Source organism: Pseudophryne corroboree, chromosome 8, assembly GCF_028390025.1.
Source record: "Pseudophryne corroboree isolate aPseCor3 chromosome 8, aPseCor3.hap2, whole genome shotgun sequence".
NCBI lineage: Eukaryota > Metazoa > Chordata > Amphibia > Anura > Myobatrachidae > Pseudophryne > Pseudophryne corroboree.
In genome coordinates, this window is record NC_086451.1 from 394,574,846 (window position 1) to 394,595,903 (window position 21,058).

The 21,058-nt window shown below is 46.3% G+C and overlaps 1 protein-coding gene across 6 annotated transcripts in view; it reads right to left on the bottom strand.

Moving 5' to 3' along the window:
- LOC134949257 (cytochrome P450 2F3-like) overlaps positions 1–21,058 on the bottom strand; it is a 266,609-nt gene that overhangs the window by 208,607 nt on the left and 36,944 nt on the right. For 3 of the 6 annotated variants that reach the window (XM_063937738.1, XM_063937740.1, XM_063937739.1), the window contains exon 4: positions 18,923–19,171. The exons of the other annotated variants lie outside the window; for them this stretch is intronic. In XM_063937738.1, coding sequence (XP_063793808.1) covers positions 18,923–18,980 — 58 coding nt within the window. In that variant the 5' untranslated portion in view covers positions 18,981–19,171. The remainder of the gene's footprint in view (positions 1–18,922; positions 19,172–21,058) is intronic. 6 annotated transcript variants of the gene reach the window in all.

A 21,058-nucleotide genomic window follows, 5' to 3' on the forward strand; every position in this document is an offset into this window, starting at 1 on the left:
TACTGAGCACAGATATTGAGCACTGATGAGGATACTAGAACTGACACGGAGCAGCAAGATACAGCAATGGACAATTGTACTGTAGTATTATATACTGGTTACCACAATGCAGCACTGATACTGAGCACAGATATTGAGCACTGATGAGGATACTAGAACTGACACGGAGCAGCAAGATACAGCAATGGGCTATTGTACTGTAGTATACTGGTCACCAGAATGCAGCACTGATGATGAGCACAGATATTGAGCTGATATTGTTCTGATACTGGGCTTTTCAGTCAGAGAACGTAGCCACGTCCTCTCCGCTCAATCTTCAATGCACGAGTGAAAATGGCATCGACGCGCGGCTCTTTATATGGAATCCAAATCTCGCGAGAATCCGATGGCAGGATGATGACGATTTCCCCCGTTCGGATTTTGCAAGTAAGGCAGGAAGAACTAAGTCTGCCTCGGACCCGTGTGAACCACGTGAAGTTCGGGAAGGGGGGGGGGGGGGGTTAGGTTCTCGGTGAACCAAACCCGCTCATCTCTACTGTTTATAATGCTTCTGAGGACAGTACTTGATATATACTGTAATAATAAAGTATGCCATTGTTCTCATATTAAAATTCACCAGTGCCATAGCATATGTATATGTGTATATATATATATATATATATATATATATATGGTGCAAGGACGGGCGGCACTCTCGGCGTAAGAAATAAAGACTTGCTTGTCTGTCTTTATTTCTCACACCGGGAGTGCCGCCCGTCCTTGCACCATATATTACTGGATACAGCTGCGCTGTTTACCATTGGGAGGGCACCGGCATTAGCATTGTATTACACTAATCCTTGGGACTCAGGAGTGCCGTGGACTCTGCTTATTCATATATATATATATATATATATATATATATATATATAATGGGGCAAAAAAGAATTTGGACAGCCACCGATTGTGCAAGTTGACCCACTTAAAAAGATGTGAGAGGTCTGTAATTTCCATCATAGGTACACTTCAACTGTGAGAGATAGAATCTGAAAAAAAAACAGGAAATCACATTGTATGATTTTTAAACAATTTACTTGTATGTTCTTGTGGAAAATAAATATTTTGACCCCTACCAATCAGCAAGATTTCTGTCTCTCACAGACCTGTTACTTCTTCTTTAATAAGCTCTTCTATCCTCCACTCGTTACATGTATTAATGGCACCTGTTTGAACTGGTTATCTGTACAAAAGACACCTGTCCACACCCTCAAACAATCAGACTGCTACCTCTCCACCATGGCCAAGACCAGAGAGCTATCTAAGGACACCAGGGACAAAATTGTAGAAATGCACAAGACTGGGATGAGCTACTCGACAATAGGCAAGCAGCTTGGTGAGAAGAGATCAACTGTTGGCGCAATTATTAAAAAATGGAAGAAATACGAGATCACTGACAATCTCTCTTGACCTGGGGATCCATGCAAGATCTCACCTCGTGGGGTATCAATGATATTGAGAATGGTGAGGAATCATCCCAGAACTACACGGGGGGACCTGGTCAATGACCTCATGAGAGCTGGGACCACAGTCACAAAGGTTGCCATTAGTAATACACTTCATCGTCATGGATTGAAATCCTGCAGCGCCCAAAAGGTCCCCCTGCTTAAGCCAGCACATGTCCAGGCCCGTCTAAAGTTTGCCAGTGACCATCTGAATGATCCAGAGGAGGATTGGAAGAATGTAATGTGGTCAGATGAGAGCAAAATCAAACTTTGTGGTATAAAATCCACTCGCAGTGTTTGGAGGGAGAAGACTGATGAATGGCATCCCAAGAACACCATACCCACTGTGATGCACGGGGGTGGAAACATCATGCTTTGGGGCTGCTTTTCTGCAAAGGGGACAGGACAACTGATCTGTATTAAGGAGAGGATGAATGAGGCCATGTATCGTGAGATTTGGGGCAAAAACCTTCTTCTCTCAGAAAGAGCATTGAAGATGGAACATGGCTGGGTCTTCCAGCATGACAATGACCCCAATCACACCTCCCGGGCAACTAAGGAGTGGCTCCATAAGAAGCATTTTAAGGTCCTGGAGTGGCCTAGCCAGTCTCCAGACCTCAACCCAATAGAAAATCTGTGGACGGAGTTGAAAGTCCGTGTTGCCGGCGACAGCCCCAAAACATGACAGATCTAGAGAAGATCTGCATGGAAGAGTGGACCAAAATACCTGCTACAGTGTGTGCAAACCTGGTCAAGATCTCCAGGAAACGTTTGACCTCTGTAATTGCAAACCGAGGTTATATTACAAAGTATTGAGTTAAACTTTTTGATTGTCCAAATATTTATTTTCTGCAAGAATATACAATAAATTGTTCAAAAATCATACAATGTGATTTCCTGTTCTTTTTTTTTTCAGATTCTGTCTCACAGTCGAAGTGTACCTATGATGGAAATTACAGACCTCTCTCATCTTTTTAACTGGGTCAACTTGCACAATCGGTGGCTGTCCAAATACTTTTTTGCCCCAATATATATATATATAGAAACAGATGCTGATGCGGCACTCATAACCGATTGCCAATGAATAAAGTCACACAAAGAATGCTTTCAACGTTTCAATCTGTAATAAGATTGTCTTCAGGAAATATTTCCTGAAGACAATCTTATTACAGATTGAAACGTTGAAAGCATTCTTTGTGTGACTTCATTCTTTGGCAATCGGTTATGAGTGCCGCATCAGCATCTGTTTCTATTGGAATTTTCATGAGGGCACCAAACCTGTCACGATCCGGGTATCTGGACGCCATTTCTTACCCATCAGATGCCTCCTAAGGCTGGCTCAGCGCTCCAGGACCGGATCCCATCTGTTATCCTGATGTTTACATTCCTGTATCCTCTCCTGTCACTCTGAGACGCTGTCACAGTAAACGCCATATTACACCTGGCATGGCGTTTCCCGCGGCCTCCGCCGCCGTCCCTGAGCTTCTGCATGCAGAGTGTCTGAGTGGCGATTACGTCAGCCGCGGCCTCCGCTGTGTCCGCGTGGTTGGATGTACACCTGTCAGCTTGGCGCCTCCTGTCTCCGGTGGCCGGCGCCGCCATTACTGTTTTCATTACCACATGGATTACAAACCAAACTTCCCTCCAAGTGTCTGCATGGGCGCAGCCATCTTGGATTCTGTCAGCTGATCATTTCCACCAATCTGTTCTCAGTATTGATAATCTGCATAATTGCCTAGCCAATCCCTTCCTTGCTGCAGGTATAAATACACTGTGCCTGAGCAAGGAAGGCGTCAGTGCTTTGGTTGTCAAACCTAGTTCCTGTTTGTCTCTCTCCTGTGATTGTCTTCCAGGTTCCAGCTCCTGTCTCAAGACTTCCACCATAGAGACCCGCACCAGCATTCCACCTGCGGTGTAGCCTGACTCTCCGATCCATTGTGGATTCATCTGTTTCCAGCTACAACATTACCTGCTTCCAGCCCAGCTTCCAGCAGAGTACAGCTTCTCTTAAAGGGCCGGTGTCCTTTCTACAGTTTACCACTCTCCACCGGTATTATTATTTCTCCGCTCTCAAACTCTACATTTCATTCATATTGCATCGCTCTCAAGCTTCATTTATTATTTAACTGGTTCCAGCCAGTATCCACTCCGTGCCAACATCTGTCTGGTTCCAACCAGAACCCACAGCAGCTATTTTATTTACAGCAGTCCAGCTTTCCCTGGAACACCAGCTGATACGATCCTGTGCTTTCTTCATTGCTACAGTCAGGCCTGGTAAGGACTTTCCAACTCGCAGATAATAAGAACTGTCTCATACTACCAGAGCTCTGTGGCCCCTGCCCCTGTAGTACCCAGGAACTGTATTTTTTCTCTTCTGATTTTATGTTTCTTTTACTGCTACTGTGATGCATGGAGTTTGTCATAAATAAACATCATTGACTTTTATTCAAGTTGTCGTGGTCACGCCTTCGGGCGGTTCTTCTTCATGTTACTTACATGTCCAGGGGTCTGATACAACCTCCCAGGTTCCGGTACATCTCAGCCCCTACAACTGAGGCTGCCTCCCGTCAGCTCAGGCCCTCAGTTGTGACAGTAAGCACTGACCTAATGAATCCAGCCGGAGACCAGGATCAAGCGGCCAGGCCGATGCAAGAACTGGCAGCCCGACTAGAACATCAGGAGGCTGCACAGGGCCACATCATCCGCTGTCTCCAGGATCTCTCTACTCGGCTGGATGGGATTCAGACAACTCTCCGTGGATCAGGCGCGTCTGGTGCGTCAACCACAGTGACTCCAGCTATAACCCCACCCACCTTACCCATTTCTGCTCCACGTCTTCATCTTCCAACGCCAGCAAAATTTGACGGATCTCCAAGATTCTGCAGGGGATTTCTCAACCAGTGTGAGATTCAGTTTGAGCTACAACCTGGCAATTTTCCCAGTGACCGTACAAAAATTGCCTACATTATTTCTCTTCTCAGTGGCTCAGCCCTTGATTGGGCATCACCGTTATGGGAGAGGTCCGACACCCTGCTATCTTCTTACGCTGCATTCGTGTCAACATTCAGGCGCATCTTCGACGAGCCAGGCCGGGTAACCTCAGCTTCATCCGAGATTCTCCGTTTACGCCAGGGGTCACGTACTGTAGGACAATATCTGATACAGTTCCAGATCCTGGCATCCGAACTGGCATGGAACGACGAGGCTCTGTATGCTGCATTCTGGCATGGCTTATCTGAGCGTATTAAAGATGAGTTAGCTACCAGAGACTTACCCTCTAAGTTAGATGAGCTAATCTCACTCTGCACGAAAGTTGATTTCCGTTTCAGAGAGAGAGCAACTGAGCGTGGAAGATCATCTGCTCCAAAATCTTCTGCTCCTCCTCCTCGCCAACTGTCGCCAACTAAAGATGAGCCCATGCAAATTGGCCGTTCCCGTTTAACTCCTGCTGAGCGCCGAAGACGTCTCTCCGAGTCTCTCTGTCTTTATTGTGCAGCTCCGTCTCACACCATTAATGCCTGTCCCAAACGTCCGGGAAACTCCAAATCCTAGCTCGCCAAGGAGAGGGCCGGCTAGGAGTAATGATCTCCTCTCCATCTCCTCAAGATTGTAATCTCCCAGTCTCGCTTCAAGTTGCTCAACGTTATCGGAACGTCATTGCCCTCCTTGATTCCGGAGCAGCTGGGAACTTTATTACCGAAGCCTATGTTAAACGGTGGTCCCTACCCACCGAGAGACTTCCTTCGTCCATTTCTTTAACTGCCGTGGATGGCAGCAAAATTTTTGATGCAGTTATTTCTTTAAGGACTCTACCAGTTCGTCTGAGAGTGGGAGTTCTTCATTCCGAACTTATTTCTTTTTTAGTGATTCCAAGAGCCACACATCCTGTGGTCCTGGGCCTTCCATGGCTCCGTCTTCACAATCCTACAATTGATTGGACGACTACGCAAATCCTGGCATGGGGTTCCTCCTGTGCTGAGACATGTTTGTTTAAAGTATTGCCTGTCTGTTCTTCCTCCCCCAGGTCGTCTGATGTTCCACCTCCTCCATATCAAGATTTCACGGATGGGTTCAGTAAAGCTTCTGCTGATATCCTTCCTCCTCATAGAGAATGGGACTGCCCGATTGATCTCGTTCCAGGGAAGGTTCCACCTCGAGGCCGAACTTATCCGTTGTCTCTGCCTGAGACGCATTCTATAGAGGAATACATTAAAGAGAACCTAGCAAAGGGGTTCATTCGACCTTCCTCTTCCCCAGCCGGCGCAGGCTTCTTTTTTGTAAAAAAGAAAGATGGTGGTCTGCGGCCGTGCATCGACTACAGAGGTTTGAACGACATTACCATCAAGAACCGTTATCCTTTACCCCTGATTACTGAGCTCTTTGACAGAGTTAGCGGAGCTACCATCTTTACAAAGCTGGACTTGAGAGGTGCATACAATCTCATCCGGATCCGTGAGGGTGACGAGTGGAAGACCGCCTTTAACACCCGTGACAGACATTATGAGTACCTCGTCATGCCCTTCGGATTGAGCAATGCTCCAGCTGTCTTCCAGCATTTTGTCAATGAGATCTTCAGAGACATTCTATACCGTCATGTCGTGGTCTATCTAGACGATATCCTCATTTTTGCCAACGATTTAGAGGAACATCGTTTTTGGGTTAAAGAGGTTCTGTCCCGTCTCCGTGTCAATCATCTCTATTGCAAATTAGAGAAATGCGTCTTTGAAGTCAAGTCCATTCCGTTTCTAGGGTACATTGTGTCCGGTTCCGGACTAGAGATGGATCCTGAGAAACTACAAGCAATCCAAAATTGGCCGGTACCCTTAACCCTCAAAGGGGTCCAGAGGTTCTTAGGATTCGCCAACTATTACCGAAAGTTTATACGAGACTTTTCCACCATTGTGGCGCCTATTACTGCTTTCACTAAGAAGGGTGCTAACCCGTCCAAGTGGTCTGAAGAAGCCATGCAAGCATTTCATCTTTTAAAACAAAGGTTCATCTCTGCGCCTGTTCTGAAACAGCCTGACATCGACTCTCCTTTCATCTTAGAGGTGGATGCCTCCTCCGTTGGAGTAGGAGCGGTGTTATCTCAGAGGGCTAAAGATGGCCATTTACACCCTTGCAGTTTCTTCTCCCGGAAGTTCTCCCCAGCTGAGCGCAACTATGCCATTGGCGACCAGGAGTTGCTAGCCATCAAGCTCGCTCTAGAAGAGTGGAGGTATCAGTTGGAGGGAGCTTCTCATTCAATCACCATACTTACAGACCACAAGAACCTTTTATATCTGAAAGGCGCACAATGTCTCAATCCTCGTCAGGCCAGATGGGCACTTTTCTTTTCCAGGTTCGACTTTAAACTCCAGTTCTGTCCGGGCTCTAAGAATCGCAAGGCCGATGCCCTTTCCCGCTCATGGGAGCAAGAAAATGAGTCAGAGTCTTCAGACAAGCATCCTATTATAAATCCGTTGGCATTCTCCACGGTAGGGATGGACTCTACGCCCCCATCAGGGAAAAGTTTTGTGAAACCGATGCTAAGGAAGAAGCTCATGCATTGGGCCCATGCTTCCCGTTTTGCCAGACATACAGGTATCCAAAAAACCCTGGAGTTTATCTCTAGGTCCTATTGGTGGCCAACTCTGAAAAAGGACGTCTTGGAGTTTATTGCATCTTGCCCAAAGTGTGCTCAACATAAGGTATCCCGCCAGTCGCCTGCGGGGCAACTGGTTTCACTATCTGTTCCCCGTCGACCTTGGACCCATTTGTCGATGGATTTTATTACAGATTTACCCATGTGCAACAAGTTCAATACCATCTAGGTGGTAGTTGACCGGTTCACCAAGATGGCACACTTCATTCCTCTCACCGGTCTTCCGTCAGCTTCCAAGTTGGCTCAAGTATTCATACAAGAGATCTTCCGACTCCACGGTCTTCCTGAAGAAATTATCTCAGATCGAGGAGTTCAATTCACAGCCAAATTCTGGCGAAGTTTATGTCAAGTCCTCCAAGTCAAGCTAAAGTTTTCTACGGCTTACCATCCTCAGACCAATGGTCAAACCGAGAGGGTGAATCAGGACTTGGAGGCCTTCCTCCGCATCTATGTGTCCTCCTCTCAAGATGACTGGGTTCAATTACTTCCCTGGGCCGAGTTCTGTCATAACAACCAGTATCATTCTTCATCTGCTTCAACACCATTCTTCACTAACTTTGGATTCCACCCTAAAGTCCCTGAGTTCCAACCGCTTCCAGCAACTTCTGTTCCCGCAGTGGATATCACCTTGCATCAGTTTGCCAATATCTGGAAGAGCGTACGATCAGCTCTGCTCAAGGCATCGTTCAGGTGCAAGAAGTTTGCGGATAAGAAGCGTCGAGCAGTTCCTGCTCTCAAGGTGGGTGATCGGGTATGGTTATCCACGAAGAATTTGAGGTTAAGAGTTCCCAGTATGAAGTTTGCACCTCGCTATATCGGTCCTTTCAAGATTGAACAAGTCATCAATCCTGTTGCTTACAGACTTCAGTTGCCTCCCTTCTTAAAAATACCCAGGACATTCCATGTTTCCCTGTTGAAACCGCCGATCTTGAATCGGTTTCATTCCTCACTTCCTCCAACTCCGAAAGTCCAAACTCAACGAGGCGTTGAGTATGAAGTAGCCAAGATCCTGGACTCACGTCACCGTTACGGTCAACTACAATATCTTATTGACTGGAAGGGTTATGGCCCTGAGGAACGTTCATGGACCAATGCTTCTGATGTTCATGCTCCTGCCTTGGTCCGGAGATTCCATTCCAAGTTTCCTCAAAAGCCAAAGAAGTGTCCTGGGGCCACTCCTAAAGGGGGGGGGGTGCTGTCACGATCCGGGTATCTGGACGCCATTTCTTACCCATCAGATGCCTCCTAAGGCTGGCTCAGCGCTCCAGGACCGGATCCCATCTGTTATCCTGATGTTTACATTCCTGTATCCTCTCCTGTCACTCTGAGACGCTGTCACAGTAAACGCCATATTACACCTGGCATGGCGTTTCCCGCTGCCTCCGCCGCCGTCCCTGAGCTTCTGCATGCAGAGTGTCTGAGTGGCGATTACGTCAGCCGCGGCCTCCGCTGTGTCCGCGTGGTTGGATGTGCACCTGTCAGCTTGGCGCCTCCTGCCTCCGGTGGCCGGCGCCGCCATTACTGTTTTCAGTACCACATGGATTACAAACCAAACTTCCCTCCAAGTGTCTGCATGGGCGCAGCCATCTTGGATTCTGTCAGCTGATCATTTCCACCAATCTGTTCTCAGTATTGATAATCTGCATAATTGCCTAGCCAATCCCTTCCTTGCTGCAGGTATAAATACACTGTGCCTGAGCAAGGAAGGCGTCAGTGCTTTGGTTGTCAAACCTAGTTCCTGTTTGTCTCTCTCCTGTGATTGTCTTCCAGGTTCTAGCTCCTGTCTCAAGACTTCCACCATAGAGACCCGCACCAGCATTCCACCTGCGGTGTAGCCTGACTCTCCGATCCATTGTGGATTCATCTGTTTCCAGCTACAACATTACCTGCTTCCAGCCCAGCTTCCAGCAGAGTACAGCTTCTCTTAAAGGGCCGGTGTCCTTTCTACAGTTTACCACTCTCCACCGGTATTATTATTTCTCCGCTCTCAAACTCTACATTTCATTCATATTGCATCGCTCTCAAGCTTCATTTATTATTTAACTGGTTCCAGCCAGTATCCACTCCGTGCCAACATCTGTCTGGTTCCAACCAGAACCCACAGCAGCTATTTTATTTACAGCAGTCCAGATTTCCCTGGAACACCAGCTGATACGATCCTGGGCTTTCTTCATTGCTACAGTCAGGCCTGGTAAGGACTTTCCAACTCGCAGATAATAAGAACTGTCTCATACTACCAGAGCTCTGTGGCCCCTGCCCCTGTAGTACCCAGGAACTGTATTATTTCTCTGCTGATTTTATGTTTCTTTTACTGCTACTGTGATGCATGGAGTTTGTCATAAATAAACATCATTGACTTTTATTCAAGTTGTCGTGGTCACGCCTTCGGGCGGTTCTTCTTCATGTTACTTACATGTCCAGGGGTCTGATACAACCTCCCAGGTTCCGGTACATCTCAGCCCCTACAACTGAGGCTGCCTCCCGTCAGCTCAGGCCATCAGTTGTGACAAAACCAAGTTAAGGTATTTATGTGGAGTGCCGGGACATTTGTATTGTGTGTGTGTATATATATATATATATATATATATATATATATACATAGTCATACACACACAAACTATTTCCATGGGAAACCGCCAAGCATAATCAGCAACAACTGAAAGGAGTGGAAAAAGTATACAAAACATAACCACCAGTTGGCAGCAGAGTATCCAACACCAGGAGACAGCAGCTACATTAATATATAATATGTGGAAAGTATCAAGATAACGCGATACTGTAGCAAATATCCCACTGGGACACTGGCACTGTATGGATATATTTGTGACCATAACCAAGCATGGATATAAATGAGTATTTAAATAAATAAGTATTTAAATAAATAAATAAATAATCACAGAATGCCCAAAAAGGCTTATAATGAACATATTCAGTTATGGAAAATGAAATATCCCCACAATATATGCCGTGGTCCAATTATATTCCTACCATCCTTGCAACCCATGCCAGTGCCCTGGGAAAAAATGTAACATGATGACCAACATCTGTCATAAATAAAATAATGTTCAGGCAATATCGATAGTCAATAAAGATAAGATGAACATTACTACAGAATCAGTTATACAAAAAAGATCAAAAAAAAAGTGTCAATAGCCAGTACATAGCTATAAGATCAATTTTAGGAAACATCCCAGATTATTAGCTTCATTGAGGATAAAAGGTGCTACCGTACGTAAATCAAACATCCAATGGGCCTCCATCTGTAGAAGTCGTGTGCCTCGATCACCCCCTTGGATATTTAAAGGCACGTGATCTATAATTTTATGGTGTATACTCGCCAATGACTGCTTGGCCTTCCGGAAGTGGCGGGCGACAGGCTGTTCCTGGGCAGTGCCCACCAGAGCTGCCCCGTATTGCCTGTCGGTGCAAAGCCATCCTTTCGCGGATGTGTCGAATGGTTTTACCAATATACATCAGTCCGCAGGGGCATCTGATGAAGCTACATAGGAACTTTGGCAGGTTAGCACATGTTTAATATTGATTTTAGCCCCTGAGTGGGTAAATGTTGATCTTCTCTCCATAAAATGGCAAGTCGTGCAGCCAAGGCATTTATAACACCCTGGCTGCCGCAAGAGGAAATATGTGGGACGAATGTTGCTTAAGCCCGAGATGTCATTCCGCACCAGCATGTCACTTAAATACCTATCTCTTTTAAAACTGGGCATCAACTGGGAATTCTTCAGTTGTACGAGGTCCGTATCCGTCGTGATAACTGGCCACGGCTTTTTACCGGTCATCATGTTCTTATGGCTTAAAGGATGATACGTCTGTACAAATGGAACCCTGTTTGTAATATTCTTGTCTTGTTTGAACCCCCTAAGGGTTTCAATTCTAGAGGTGGCAAGCACCTGTTCTTTAATATCTTTTAATCGTGCTGCGTCATAGCCTCTATTGAGAAAATCAGTAATTATTTGGTCGATTCTCTGCTCGGCCTTCATGACCTTATCACAAGTACGAATTGCCCTTAGGAATTGTGACTCGGGAGGCAACTAGTGACAAAATGGAGATGCTGACTATCAGCCCTAAGAAGCGTGTAACTGTCCGTAGGCTTCTTATATAGATCGGTGTGTATGGAAACTTCGATGAGGGAGATTTCAATATCCAAATACGTCACCGTCTGTTCACTAATGGTGAAAGTTAATTTTATGTTCTCATCCAAAGAATTAATCACTCCCATGGCCTGAGCAAATTCATCTGGCGTACCCAACCAGATCAGGAGCAGATCGTCTATGTATCTAGTTAGGTATATCACCTTAGATTGCATTATAGGGTTTAAAAGAAAGAGTTTCCTGTCAATTGCAAACATAAAGATGTTAGCTAGGGATGGCCCGACACAAGAACCCATAGCACACCCTTGAAGCTGGATACACCAATTTTGATCGAAGAGGAAATAATTCCTTGTCAGTGTAAGGGTCAAGAGCCTGCAGAAAAAAACTGACATATGGGCCTGTATAGTCTAGGTTACCTGTCAGGAAGCGACAGACGGTCTCAATGGCCCGGTTATGAGGGATATTATAATTCTACATGTATTTCAAAGGCACGTTATTTTCCACCGCCTCCCCCTACCCCCATCGCACTTCCCCCATGGGAGTCTGCACAGTTCATGCAGTAGACAGGGAGGGAGTTGAGATCAGGTTACAAGATGTGAGCAACAGTATACTGTGTAGGAAAATCACATAGAGAACTGCAGTTGCTTTGATACTGTGTAGGTGTGTAAATGGTACAGTAGCAGTGATCCCTTCTCATTAAGTACAACACAGATTCTCACAACACAGATTCTCTAACACCGACGATCTACAGTACTGTGTTGCTTGAACAGTTAGTTGCATCAGGATACACTTATTTATATTTACTGGTACTGTATGTCAATGGGTGCTCATTACCGCTGTGTATTGTATATAGCGGAATGAGTCGCTCCTGAAGATTTACTCTGATTTATGTGAAACCTGTGTGCACCCTTCCATTGAATGTATTACAAAGAAAAAAAATAATAATAAAGTGAATGTTACGGGAACACACAAAAAAAAAAGGTTGGCACTTTGGGAATTGAACCCGGGACTCTCAGCGTGGGAGACGGGAGCCTTCATCGCTAGCCCACGACACTTGATGAAAGATTCACAAGTTCATGTGTAAAGGTACTGCAAAGAGCAATTCTTTCACATTGGTGTTGGTTTATGCCTTAGGATACTCGGACGCTCATATTTCAAAAGCACGGTATTTAGTGCACTGTACATACTTTAAATTCAGTGAGCTACTTTGTTCCTTTCACACATCAATTGCATCGGCATACACAATATTTAGTTGCATCTGCATGCACAAGTGTTTTAACATGTTCGTTTGTGTCTGTATTAATTTTTTTTTTTTACTCTCTCCATCTAACCATTGGTCACCATCTATTAACATTACAGTCGTCACTGACCATTTGCCAGAGCTTGTAGATCAATCCGCCGCTATTCGATCTAAAGTACTGGATTAGTGGAGCATTAGCCACCCAGTGGTGGAGATGTGTATTGCATGCTGAGTATCTAGTCGCGCCTCAACGCGCCTGTCCGTGATTAAACTCAGCAACCTAAGCTATCGCATTGGCATGAGTAAACCTCCGTCTAGGCGCAGAAAGAGCCAAGATAACAGTGGAACCAGCTGTAGATCAGCTCTTGGTTCCCCAAAAACTGGAGCGATTGGTGTTAGAAGCTGCCCATATGCATTTGTGGTGTGGCCATCTAGGGGAGGAGAAAACACTCCAACGCATCCAGTTAAGGTTCTTTTGGCCCGGCATCTATGCTTCCATTAAGATGTATTGTCAGGAATGCCCAGTCTGCCAGAGGACAGCCCCACGGCAAGCGTTTAGAGCTCCTCTGGTACCCCTCCCTATAATTTCCGTACCTTTCGAGTGACTTGGTATGGATCTGATAGGGTCAGTGGAAAAATTTGCTTGAGGGCACCAATACATATTGGTGGTAGTTGATTATGCCTCCAGGTACATAGAGGCTTTACCCCTCTGTAAAATGAAATCTTGCACTATTGCCAGAGAACTACTAACCATGTTTACCCGCTTAATAATACAGAAAGAGGTCTTAACGAACCAAGGTACACCTTTCGTGTCTAAACTCATTAAATACTTATGTTGGTTGTTAAACGTAAACAGGATTACCACCTCTGTGTACCATCCACAGACAGATGGCCTGGTAGAAAGATTTAATAAAACCCTTAAGCAAATGATAAAGAGGGCAGTGTCACTTGATGTTTGCAGTCAGAGAGGTACCCCAATCCTCTGCAGGGTTTAGTCCCTTTGAGCTCCTCTATGGAAAACAGCCCAGAGGGATTCTAGATCTCTTAAAAGAAGGGTGAAAAGAACAACCATGCTAGGACCCTAACGTCATTCAGTTTGTGGCCCAGTTATACGGCCGTCTAAGGCAGATTGCACCACTACTGAACGAACACATGGAAATGTGTTCGTTACCACAATAAACAATTTTCCAATCCGTTAATCAGGTGGTTCCTATGAATAAACTGGCATATCTAGTAGGTATTTTATACATTGTTTCCCAAAATGTTTCATTTAATTTAATGCTGTACAGTACAATTGTGATAATACATGCTACTCAGTGACATATGCTACTGCTACAGATGAAGGCAGCAATGGACTGGGCCTCCTTTTCTGCCCGGGCAATTGTGAACGTACATGCGCTGAAGGCGCTCTTGCACACCGCAGTGGGTATGCCGTCACGATGTACGAGGGCGTGCCCCACTAGTCAAGGGGGCATGAACTCATGGACGCCCCCATTTCCATGGAGATGGGGAGGGGGGGGGGGCTTTCTGGCTCTCCATAGTACCGGACCGGCCCACCCATTGCCCCTTCTGGCATATTTGAGAAAAAGCACCAGCTAATTAGCTCAAAACTATAATTTTTCAAACGTGTTATTGCACAGCCTGTGACATAGCAGGGAGGGTTAGGTTCAGGCTGCAGGAAGGGGAGGTTAGGTTCAGGCTCAAACATGGAGGGTTATGTTGCGTTTGAGGCTTAGGCTATGAAAAGGGAGGGTTAGGGTTAGAGGCAATGGGGGAAGGTTAGTTTACATAGCTCCCCCCTGTCGGGAGTCTCACTGGTGGGATGACGTGGTCTGTATTCTGACTGCTGGTTTGCCGAGAGCTGGCATTTACAACCCAACCTGAAGCCCCTGCTTATATCTGATTTAAACTAGAATACAGTATGTATCAGGTTATATAAAGTTTGAATAATTCTATGTGATATGTATAGGATAACTTGAAGTATGGAACTGCTGTAACATCTTTTACTGTATTCTGCATCCCCTTTGCAAAAGGGAGGTGTCTTTTTTTAAGGACACTGTGTGTGTGTGTCTCTCTCTCTAGACCCAAATGCTTTCATTAGATAACAGGTTACACAGGACCCAGACACCCAGAAGGGAAGGAGGAGAAGCTGGGATTCCTAGTGTCTACCTTTTTTATGTTGACCATTTTTATGTCGACCTTTTTACCCTGTCGACCCTTTGTCCCTGTCAACCTTTTGTACTGTCTACCTTTTTCATGTCGACCTTTTGACCATGTCGACCTAATGTCTGTCTACCATATGGTGTCTATCTATTGACTGTCTAACTAGACACTATCTATCTTTTATACCACACCTGTGTCTGCCTGTACTGCTTACTGTACTGCTCACATTCTGGCTGCCTAGTTCTGTTGCTCCACAAGAGGGAGAGCTAGTGATGTCAGTGTGCTCTGGCTGGGGGGCCCCTGACAGAGGTGCAGTATGTCCTGTGCCCGCCTTATTCTGGTTATGGGCGTAGTGGTGGGTTAATCCCAGACAGCTTTTCTGTCACCAGATTGGAGAAGCCAGGTTACTCAGAAGAGAAATAACTGCAGTGCAGGAGAATGCGCAGGATGGCTGACTACAGCAGAATGTCCATGAATGATCTTATAATGGTGTGTAAGAAAAATGACATGGAGATCCCTTTCAACACATCCAAAAGCATCATGAGGGCGGTGCTTGGGAGATGGTATGAGATACTTGACAGTGGGGAGCACTGAAGGCGGCTGCACCCAGGTGAGCGGACCTTCATCATAAACTGGTGAGATCTCCAAGCCCTGCCCCCTCTCATAGCAGCCATGTTTCCCAACATTCCCAAGTAGGACAGGAATCTCAACATCCCAGGGAGTGGATCGGATACTCTAGCAGTTTGGCTAGTGGAATTGGAAGAAAGGGTAACGGAGCAAGAACGCTTGATCATCATCCAGATGTGGCGTGATGAGCAGGCATCACAGGCCTTGATACCCTGAGAACCATTGCCAGCTGCTGTACCCAGATCAGAATGGATAGTTTGCCAAGTTTGTAGACAGTGATTGGGATAATGATGGATATTTAAAAGTTTTAAAAGGACTTGCAAACGCCATGATTTGCCTATGCAGGAGTGGGTAAGACACCTAGGGGCAGACCTATTAAACCTGAGAAGTGATAAAGTGGAAGGTGATAATGTACCAGCAAGTCAGCTCCTAACTGTCATTTTTGAAACCCAGCCTATATCTTGACAGCTGGGAGATGATTGGCTAGTGCATTATCACCTTCCTCATCACTTCTCCAGGCTTAGTACAGTACATCTGCCCCATAGTGTCCACTCTGCATGGAGAGGCACTGGAGGTCTATTGAGGAGTGGTGACTGAGAACTGTGGAGATTATGATGAAGTCATAAGGGTCCTCCTACAATGATACATTATCACTCCTGAGTCCTACAGGATAAAGTTCTGTGACTTACCAAAGAACCCTAACAGCACCCATAAGCAGTTTGCTACCCAGGTGCGTCAGAATGTGGCAAAATGGGTGAAGGGATCTGAAGCCACTACATGGGATTCACTGATTGTCCTGATTTCCCAGGAGCAGTATTATCGCAAGTGCCCCAGTAGTGAAGGAGTGGGTGGAAGGCCGGGGGGCCACCAAGCTTAAAGATGGCATCCCAGCTAGCCAACAAATATGTGGCAATTCGACCACATGGGCAGAAATGACTGACCAGCAGCCAACCCCAAAAGATAGTCACGGCCGGCTCAGGGTCTTTTTGCGCCCCGGTCGGCCATAAGGGGCATAGCTTCATACAGGGTGCGTGGTCAGTTACGCCCCCTGTACAGTAGTAGCGCCGATGAAATGATGTGCTGTGCGCGATGACGTCATCGCGCACTGCACAGCAAAGGTCCTCTCCACGAAGGAAAACTAGACGCTACGCGTCTAGTTCTCTTCGTGGAGAGGACCTTTGCTGTGCGGTGCACAATGACGTCAACGCGCACCGCACATCATTACAGAAAAGGTCCTCTCCGCGTCTAGTTTCTCTTCACAACGGGACAGCGGGCAGCGGGGGGCACAGCAGCAGCGGATCTTGCCGTGGTGCGGCGCCCTCCGGGTGGCGCCCTGGGTAAAAGTCCTGCTTGCCCGTGGCAAGATCCGCTACTGAACATAGTACAACCAAAGGGACACCCCTATTCAGCTCATCACCCCCCACAACAGGCATTTACCAACATGGATGCTTTTGGCCAACAACCATCTCGCAGTGTCCCTGCAAGTAATCAGAGAACACCGGAGACTCAACTGGTCAAAAAGTGCTATAGCTGTGGGGAAATCCACACTCCAAGCACCCCTGACTAGTTCCCCAAATCCAAGTGCTGGAGCCTAGCTTGCTTGTCTAACATGCAGAGGTGAGCCAAAAGAGACTGTTCCCACTCCAGTCAGTCAGATGGAGTTTGTCAAGAAATAGGTGGACTCTACAGAGAGTCAACTGCATGGCCAAAAGGCCCCTCCCTATAAAATATGGTCCAAATGGGGCCCCTGCAGGGAAAAGGCATAAGAGCTTCTGGGGCTTCAGTCATCATAGTGAGCCCCCATTTTATTGATCCTGCTTCAGTACTGCATTGTCACACTGCCATAGTGACTGTGATTGATGGAATGGATCAAGAGATACCCATGGCAAGGGTCTACCGGGACTGGGGAGCTGGCCAAGAGTTGTGAGATGTTGCCATCTTGGATGGCCTCCCAACCGATGTTGTCCTAGCAAATGATCTTAGTGATGGAATCATTAACACTTTTGCTGATGTCATCAAGTTTCCCCACTGCAGTTTACATCATCTACACCAGCACAGCACAGCCCAGAGGAATAGACCACAGTGGCTAGATCAGCACATGTAACCAGCATGCCTTTTGCCTCTGGTATGCCTATGTCCCCTGGATCTTGTGTGGGGTGCCCAGTGATGCTCTTGACCCTATTGGAATGACCACACTGATCTTTCTTTGACTGACCCCAATCAGACTGACCCTATCATTCCCAACCTAGATCCCCCTGAAGAGTGTCCAAACTTGAGAGAAAGTAAAGGTCACAAGCAGAAATTTAAGGTGGCTCTACGCTCTAACCCATCTTTGGAAGGCATGAGGCACCAAGCTGGCAACAGCCTTTCTAGGGTGGTAACAGGAAGTGTGACCTGGCGGGAAGGGTTACTGTACAGGGTAGTCAAGAAAGTAGAAGAGGATAGACCAGACAGGAAACATGTCCAACAGGTGACCCCAGGGAGTTTCCCTGTGCAAATGGTGTCATTTGGGGCAGTGGGGCCTGATGCCATATTTGATACATGGGGACCTTACTCTTCCACAGAGTACAACTGCAGTAAGGCTATCCAAGGGTGGCAGTCCTAAGAAATCACCATCCTCAATGAAAATAGGGGACATGTCTGAGTGATTGGCATGACACCTTTAATAGAGAAGGTGCAGAGCTGTTGAAACAGGGACTCTTTAAGGGTTTTTGGTTATTTATTTATTTATTAACAGTTTCTTATATAGCGCAGCAAATTCCGTTGCGCTTTACAATTTGAAATAACAATAACAAACTGGGTGATAACAGTCATAGAGGTAGGAAGGCCCTGCTCGCAAGCTTACAATCCACTTCTAAGGGGGGGTTGTGTTGATAACCCTCCTAATTTGTACTCAGCCATTGACTTGCTCCATTAAGTCATGGACAAGGTGACAAAAATGGTGATGCTGGTTTCATTGTGGTGTATCGTGCTACAGATAGAGCCACGCTAGTCGTGGCTCCGTCTGTGGGAGCGCCTAACACCGAGAGCCTCTCCGTCTGGTTGGGTGCACACCCCCATGACGGAGACGCGCCCCATTCACTAGAATTGGTGAGCATTTCCGTCATATGCCCGGGCGGAGACGCTCTGAATGGGATCATGTCTGTGCACTCCTGGCATGACTAGGCAGATGGATCGCCTAGTCACGCCAGGAGCGCACGTCTGCGATGGAGCCGCCTCAAATGAGCGCGGCTGCACCTGTACCTCCAGTTGGAGTTATCCCTAAGAAGGTTCCATGAAAGTTTAGACTGACTCAGCATCTTTTGAATCCTGCTGGTTCTTTGGTTATAGTCACAAAGTTGCAGATGAAACACAATGGAATTTGGTAGTGAAAAAATGCAGCAACCTCTGCATCATAGCACTTTGTATACAGAGTAAAACTCAGTTACACACAGTGTCGCATATGAAAGCAGTTTTTATTGCATCCAGTTGTTTCATTTGTGTGACTAAAATACACATTCAAGCAAAAAAGACTCCTGGTTCAAACTGAGTGACAAGTTGCATCCCGTTTCTTTCAGCTCTATGGAGTTTCACTTGGCAGATGTCTACTGCATAGTCACATGTCTGCCTCTGGGACAGACCACACTGTACATTTGTTTTGAGCATATTAGCACCTTACATTTGTTTATGATCTTGGGTATGTGGGAGAATATCATAGAGCACTGCCTTGATGACATCCATTGTGTTGTGCCCTCTTGGTCTTCAACATTGTTGCAACCTTATTCTCAGCTTACTGTATGCACTATTGTCAGACTTTGGTGTTCATATTGTGCATGATTCTTTCTTTCTTTCTTTCTTTCTTTCTTTCTTTCTTTCTTTCTTTCTTTCTTTCTTTCTTTCTTTCTTTCTTTCTCCAGCAAAACTTACACTTTACAAGTAATAAAAAGAAAGTGGGTAATAATAACATTCAGACAATTAGGTTAGAGGACATTGCTGACTTACAGTCTATAGGGAAATAGAAATTTGAAAAATGAGGATAATTTCTAAAATACAGCAAATGGTCATTCAGATTCCAAAAGTTCAAGATCCAGTAACACAGCAATGTTAGCCTGGAGCCATTGTATTGTGCAAAAGAGGAAGTAGCTGGACCTCACCGCTGTGAGGGGCCAGCATCCTTACAATGAGTCACACTGACTACTATTATGCTGCTGCCACTCACCTGCCTGCCATCTCTGCTCCGACCCATCAGTGGCCAGTCCCTAATAACTAGTGAGCAGCGCATCAGTAGTTAAGGCTGACCTGCTCCTGTCTATGCGCAGTCAATCAATGACAGTCTGGCCAGAGGGAGGAAGGGCCACAATCATCTCTCCTCCCAGCTTCTCCACTCTTCTCTCCCTTTTCCTCTGACCCTGACTTCCTCTCTACTAAGGTGGACCTTGGTGCTGGTGCCGGGCATCTAAAGTCAAGATCTCTTGACAGTCCCCGGCATAAAACCTAAGGAGGAGCCACGCTGCAGTCCTGGACCCAGGTAATTAAATTCTAATATATTAGTCACTCACTGGCAGTCACCATCTCCATGGCATCACCCACTGCCTCTCTCCGTCACCCTTTCTGTCACAAACTGTCAGTCACCCTCTCCCTGGTGTTACCCACTGTCTCTTTCTTTCACCCTCTCTCTGTCACCCAGTGCAAGTCACCCTCTCCCTGGCGTTACCCACTGCCTCTCTCCATCACCCACTCCCTGTCACATACTGCCAGTCACCCTCTCCCTGGTGTTAACTACTGCAACTCTCCTTCACCCTCCCTCTGTCACCCACTGCCAGTCACCCTCTTCCAAGTGTCACCCACTACCTCTCTCCATCACCTGCTGCCTTTAACCCTCTCCATGTCACCCACTGCCAGTCACCCTCTCCCTGGTATCACTCACTGCCTCTTTCCATCACCTTCTCCATGTCACCATCTCCCTGTCACCCTTATCCTGGCATCACCCACTGCCCCTCTCTGTCACATTTTCTCATTACCCACTGATGGTCAATCTGATAGTCAATCTCTCCCTATCACCCACTGCCTCTCCCTGTTTCCCTCCCTGACAGCCATTGCCAAGCCCCTGTGGGAGGAGCGAAACGCGTCAGAAGCTCTACTTGGACCCCTGCATGAATTGGACCCGTACTTTGCATCAGCTATTCATATTTTCGGTTGTTGGAGTAACCGCTGGGAGGAGAGAAGCCGCTCACCGGTGCCTGCACACGGCACGTAGAGGTGTAGATCCACAGAGCCTTGGAGTCAGGCAGGACTTCACATAGTAGGCACCAGTCTAGGTGCCGTCTTTCCCGCAGCCAGAGACCACGGGCATTTACCGGGATTTCCCCTTGCTGACAGCATCGGCTGAAGCCTCACGTAAGATTCCAGTTAAGAGCGATTCTCATACAGCTAATTGCGGTATGCTGGATGGTTACCTGTAAAGGAACTGTGTTATAAAGCAACCTTCTATGGAGATTCAATTAGTGTACGGGTTCTAACAGCAGCTGATATCAGTTATACATTGACTTTCATTTATGGACTGAGCTAGTTTCTTACAGAAATAGTTTATACACCTCTGTGCACAGATTTTGCTCAAGTACACCTCCGTATAGTATAATATATACTTAATATCTGTGTTCAAAGATTTTTTATGGCATTAATAAGACCGGTCTTGTTTTATTACTTGTGATTGATATGAATACATTTTTACTTTACTTATAAAATATAGGATTGATGTTATTGAATTTTTCAGCCATATCATATATCTAGTATAGCGCAAGAGTGTATCAGCTAG